Source organism: Odontesthes bonariensis, chromosome 5 (assembly GCF_027942865.1).
Source record: "Odontesthes bonariensis isolate fOdoBon6 chromosome 5, fOdoBon6.hap1, whole genome shotgun sequence".
NCBI lineage: Eukaryota > Metazoa > Chordata > Actinopteri > Atheriniformes > Atherinopsidae > Odontesthes > Odontesthes bonariensis.
The window spans coordinates 39,765,549-39,771,548 of NC_134510.1; the positions used below are offsets into that span (position 1 = coordinate 39,765,549).

Genomic DNA, 6,000 nt, shown 5'->3' on the forward strand with positions numbered 1-6,000 from the left:
CGTTTGTCTGTTTCTCTACATTTAGGGTTAAAACTCTAAGAAATACATTTAAATCATGACTTTATGCTCATTGTCTGTTCCACAACAGCACAAAGTCACAGAAAACAACCACACTGATAACTGAGCTGCAAACAGACGCAACAACAGGAGGGACTGAGACATAATGAGCACAAATTAAAGCGTTATTCCATTTAATTCACTGTTTTAAATGGACGTAAATACACTGAATCATTAGGTGACGGATGAAGGCATCTCCAGCCTTACACTGCATGTTACAGCTGTTCTACTTCAGACACCAGTCACCCGTATAAATGTTGAATTTAAAAGTCCTGAAACTTTTAGCACCAGGAACCATAGAGCGCCCCGTGCTGTGCACCTGGACGCTAACCTCTGATGGTTTGTTAACACTCGGTGGACGTGCAAATAAAAAAAGTTGGCCGTGACAGCCGAGTCTGAGCCGTTATTTCACTGTGACAGCATCTGCTCCTTCATGATGATTCTTCTTCTGTGGGTTCATTTGTGTAGATTTGATTCTCTTTTAGTTCGTCCCATCGACGTGTTGATAAAGTTTTTCGTCCTAAAGATGGTTTTCTGTGACTCAAACAGCTGGTAAAGAACAACAAAAAGATGCTTGAAGTGTAAAAAGTGAAGGAAACCGAACAGGCAATAAACCTGCAGCAGAAACCTTTAATGTCTGTTAATCATCAGCTGGACTTTGAGCTGTTTTTATGTCTTTATGTTGATAAAACCACCCAGTTTGTATTACTTACTGAATATTATCTCGAGTTTCTCCTCCTCCTGGAAAGATTAGAGCCTGATGACACCAGTTAAAGTCCAAAGTGTTCAGAGTACCAGCTCGTTGAATTTCCTTTAAATCATCAAGTGTCCCATTTACTGTAAATAAAGCTCTTTAAGAGACCCTGGGCAGATGGTCAAAAGTCACTCTTGCAGGGTGGAGAGAAGGGCAAAAGACTTTCCACCTCCCTAGTAATTAGGACTGGGCGAGTTAACATTACATTACATTACATTACGGTCATTCTGCAGACGCTTTTATCCAAAGCGACTTACAATAAGTGTGTTCCACATCGGTGGGCAAAAGAACTTCAGGTCACAAGAAATCATAAGTGCATTTCAAAACCAAACAGCTAAGAGCAGAACTAGTGCTAGAGTAAGTGCGATAAGTTAAGTACCGAGATAAATGGGAAGACAATTTAGGAAACAAATAAGTGCGTAAGGAGCTGGGAGGAAACAGGTGCTGTCCTAAGAGGGCGGATCAGGGTAGTGTTTCCTGAAGAGATGGTTTTCAGCCTGCGGCCAAAGATGGGCAGCGACTCAGCTGTCCTGATATCAGTCGGGAGATCGTTCCACCATCGGGGTGCCAGAACAGAGAATAGGGTTAGGGTAGGTTTAGGGTCGGGCGGGGGTGTAGGGCTGGACCACAGCCTGGAGGTATGAAGGAGCTGTTCCTTCCACTGCCCTGTAGGCCAGCACCAGAGTCTGGAACTGGATGCGAGCAGCTACAGGGAGCCAGTGTAGAGAGCGGAGAAGGGGAGTGGTGTGGGAGAACTCGGGGAGGTTGAACACCAGACAAGCAGCAGCTTTCTGAACCAGCTCCAGAGGTCTGATGGCAGAAGCCGGGGCACCAGCAAGGAGCGAGTTGCAGTAGTCCAGGCGGGAGATGACCAGAGCCTGGATGAGCACCTGTGCTACCTTGTCGGTGAGGAAGGGGCGAATCCTCCGGATGTTGTAGAGGAGAAATCGGCAGGAACGGGTCACTGATGCCATGTTTGCAGAGAACGACAGTTGGTCGTCCAGGGTTACACCCAGATTCCTCGCAGTCCGAGTTGACGTCACCACGGAGTCATCCATGGTGATGGCCAGGTCTCTGAACGGGCAGCCGTTCCCCGGGAGAAACACCAGCTCAGTCTGGTCCAGGTTGAGCTTAAGGTGGTGTCTGCCAGGCACGCAGCAATGCCTCCACTTAGGTGCATTTGGGTGTCAGAAGGGGGAAAAGACAGAATCAGTTGGGTGTCGTCTGCATAGCAGTGGTAGGAAAAGTAATGGGAGTGGATGACAGAACCAAGAGATGATGTGTAGAGGGAGAAAAGAAGAGGACCCAGGACCGAACCTTGTGGAACCCCAGTGGTGAGCCTACACACTTCGACACACCTGGTAGGAGCGACCTGTCAGGTAGGATGAGAACATGGAGAGTGCAGAGCCAGAGACACCCATTCCCTCCAGGGTAGAGAGGAGGATGTGGTGGCTCCCTGGGTCAGATGCTGCAGATCAGGTCCAAGGATAGGGTCCAGGAGAATCAGGACAGAGGAGAGAGAGTTGGCTCCAGCAGTTTGGAGGGACTCAGTTACTGCTGGGAGGGCTGTCTCAGGTGAGTGGCCCACCTTAAACCCAGACTGGTGGGGATCCAAGAGGTTGTTCTGGTGGAGGTAAGAGGACGGTTGTTTAAAGACAGCACGTTCAAGAGTTTTGGACAGGAAGGGTGGAAGGGATACCGGTCTGTAGTTCTTGATCTCTGATGGGTCAAGAGCTGGTTTCTTTAGAAGTTAACTCGTTAATTATTTAACGCCGATAAATATTTTATCGCGCATTAACGCAGGTTTTATTTTGGGAGTCCTCTCCCAGCGATCAGAATCTGACGGCAAGATGCACCCATGCGCCTTCCTTTCCCGACGGCTGAGCTCGGCCAGAGAGGAACTACGACGTAGGCAACCGGGAGCTGCTACTGGTTAAGGTCGCCATGGAGACACTGGTTGGAGGGGGCAGTACATCCATTTATTGTTTGGACTGATCACAAAAACTTGGAGTATATCAGGAAAGCCAAAAGGCTTAAAGGGATAGTTCGCCTCTTTTGACATGAAGCTGTATGACATCCCATATTAGCAACATCATTTATGAAGGTAGCGCCAAGCGATTGTGAGGTCTGACTTTTTCTGGAGAACGATTTTGTGATGCAAATGTATTACTCTGTTGAACGCATATTGTTTTGAGAAGCAAGACGCTTTATTTTTTAAGCCCCAGCCAACTAGCCGGACTACCTTCATCAACACCAAAACGAGGCTGGAACTCTGCTCACAGGACGCAGCAGGGGGTAAGAAGATGTTCAGAAATGATGTTGCTGATATGGGATGTTACACAGCTTCATGTCAGAAGAGGCAAACTATCCCTTTAACTCACGCCAGGCAAGGTGGGCTCTGTTTTTTAACTAATTTTGTTTCACGTTGTCTTACAGGTCAGGGTCCCGGAACGTTAAGCCTGACGCCCTGTCCCGCATCTACAACACTGCGCCTGCTGCCAAGGAACCTGAACCCATCCTCCCACTGAACTGTGTGGTTGGAGCGGTAACTTGGCAGATAGAAAAGGAGGTGAAAGAAGAAAACGGTGAGACCCCTCCACCTTGTGGTTGCCCAGATAATTGTTTATTTGTCCTGGCTAATCTGCGCCCACAGGTGATTCATTGGGCCCACACCTCGCTACTCACCTGCCATCCGGGAGTTCGGAGAGCCATGTTTGCCATCTCCCAATGGTTCTGGTGGCCATCAATAAGTCAGAGGTCCGGGAGTATATCGAGGCTTGTTCGGTCTGCGCCCGCAATAAAACATCCTCCGGGGCACGCAGGGGGCTGCTGCACGGTTCTGACCGTGGTGGACCGTTTTTCTAAAATGACGCACTTTATAGCTTTGCCTAAGTTACCTGCTGCCAAAGAAACGGCCAGTATCATGATGCAACATGTTTTCAGGATCCACAGGTTCCCTAAAGACATGGTTTGATAGACCTTTTTGTTTGTTCCTCCCCATAGTGGAGTGATTTCGATTTCCCTGATAAATTTTTATAGATATACTTCTCTCAAATGGGAGAAGTGTATTACTATATATATATATATATATATATATATATATATATATATATATATGACTTGTGAACATCTGCTCCTAAAATAAAAGCTTTTGGATATAACATCTCCTGCGTCCTCCATTCTCTGGGTGTGACACAATGAACCTGCAGCAGAAACTTTTAATGTCTGTTAATCATCTCAGAAAAGTTCATCAGCTCGTTCTCTGAAATCAGATCCAAACCACACAGTAAGCTGGACTTTGAGCTGTTTTTATGTCTTTATGATGAATAAAACCACCCAGTTTTTATTACTTACTGGATATTATCTCGAGTTTCTCCTCCTCCTGGAAAGATTAGAGCCTGATGACACCAGTTAAAGTCCAAAGTGTTCAGAGTACCAGCTGTGAGGAGTTCTTTATAGCAGGAACAGACGACTCAGTGGCTGATCTGAGAGGAGAAATGGCTCAGAAAGGAGTTCAGCTGGACCCAGAAAGCTTCTCCTGTTCGATCTGCCTGGATCTGCTGAAGGATCCGGTGGCTATTCCCTGTGGACACAGCTACTGCAGGAGCTGTGTTAAAGCCCACTGGGATGGAGAGGATCAGAAGGGGATCCACAGCTGCCCTCAGTGCAGGGAAACCTTCATACCGAGGCCTGTCCTGGGGAAAAACACCATGTTAGCTGATTTAGTGGAGCAGCTGAAGAAGACTGGACTCCGTGCTGCTCCTGCTGATCACTGCTATGCTGGAGCTGAAGATGTGGCCTGTGATGTCTGCTCTGGGAGGAAGCTGAAAGCCACCAAGTCCTGTTTATCCTGTCTGGCCTCTTACTGTGAGGAACACCTTCAGCCTCATTATGATTCAGCTCCATTCAGGAAACACAAGCTGGTGGAGCCCTCCAAGAAGCTCCAGGAGAACATCTGCTCTGATCACGGTGAGGTGATGAAGATGTTCTGCCGTACTGATCAGAAGTGCATCTGTTATCTCTGCTCTGTGGAGGAACATAAAGGCCACGACACAGTGTCAGCTGCAGCAGAAAGGACTGAGAGGCAGAGAGAGCTGGAGGGGAGTCGGCAGCAGATCCAGCAGAGAATCCAGGACGCAGAGAAAGATGTGAAGCTGCTTCAGCAGCAGCTGGAGGCCATCCATCGGTCTGCTGATAAAACAGAGGAGCACAGCCAGAAGATCTTCAGCCAGCTGATCCGTCTCCTCCAGAAAAGAAGCTCTGATGTGAAGCAGCAGATCAGATCCCAGCAGGAAGCCGAAGGGAGTCGAGTCAAAGAGCTTCAGGAGAAGCTGGAGCAGGAGATCACTGAGCTGAAGAGGAAAGATGCTGAGCTGCAGCAGCTCTCACACACAGAGGATCACAGCCAGTTTCTGCACAGCTGGCCCTCAGTGGCAGCACTCAGGGGGGCTACACACTCATCCAGCATCCAGATCCGTCCTCTGAGGCACTTTGAGGATGTGACAGCAGCTGTGTCAGAGCTCAGAGATAAACTACAGGACATCCTGAGAGAGGAATGGGCCAACATCTCACTGAGAGTCGCTGAAGGGGATGTTTTACTGTCACAGCCTGAACCTGAACCAGAACCTGAACCTGAACGTGAGAGCAGAGCTGGATTCTTAAGATATTCATGTGAAATCACAATGGATCCAAACACAGCAAACAGAGATCTGTTACTGTCAGATGGAAACAGAAAAGTGAAATTAATGAAACATCCTCAGTCTTATTCTGATCATCCAGACAGATTCACTTACTTTCGTCAGGTCCTGAGCAGAGAGAGTCTGACTGGACGTTGTTACTGGGAGGTGGAGACGAGAGGAGGATATGTTGGTGTAGCAGTCGCATACAAGAACATCAGCAGAGCAGGATATGGGAGTGAATGTGGATTTGGATGGAATGAAAAATCTTGGGCATTATATTATTTACTAGACAGTTATACATTTATGTACAACAAGATAAAAACCTCCATCTCAGGTCCTCGGGCCTCCAGAGTGGGAGTGTACCTGGATCACAGAGCAGGTATTCTGTCCTTCTACAGCGTCTCTGGAACCATGACTCTCCTCCACAGAGTCCAGACCACATTCACTCAGCCGCTCTGTGCTGGGATTAATATTTGTTATTATTATGGATCCTCAGCAGAGTTTGTGTAA

General features: G+C 47.8%; 1 protein-coding gene across 1 annotated transcript; it reads left to right on the plus strand.

The window, feature by feature from the left end:
* Positions 1–4,308: 4,308 nt before the first annotated feature.
* Positions 4,309–6,000, plus strand: LOC142380617 (tripartite motif-containing protein 16-like). Its single transcript, XM_075466530.1, has one exon. It carries the CDS (start codon positions 4,309–4,311, stop codon positions 5,998–6,000), a length of 1,692 nt encoding a protein of 563 aa, XP_075322645.1.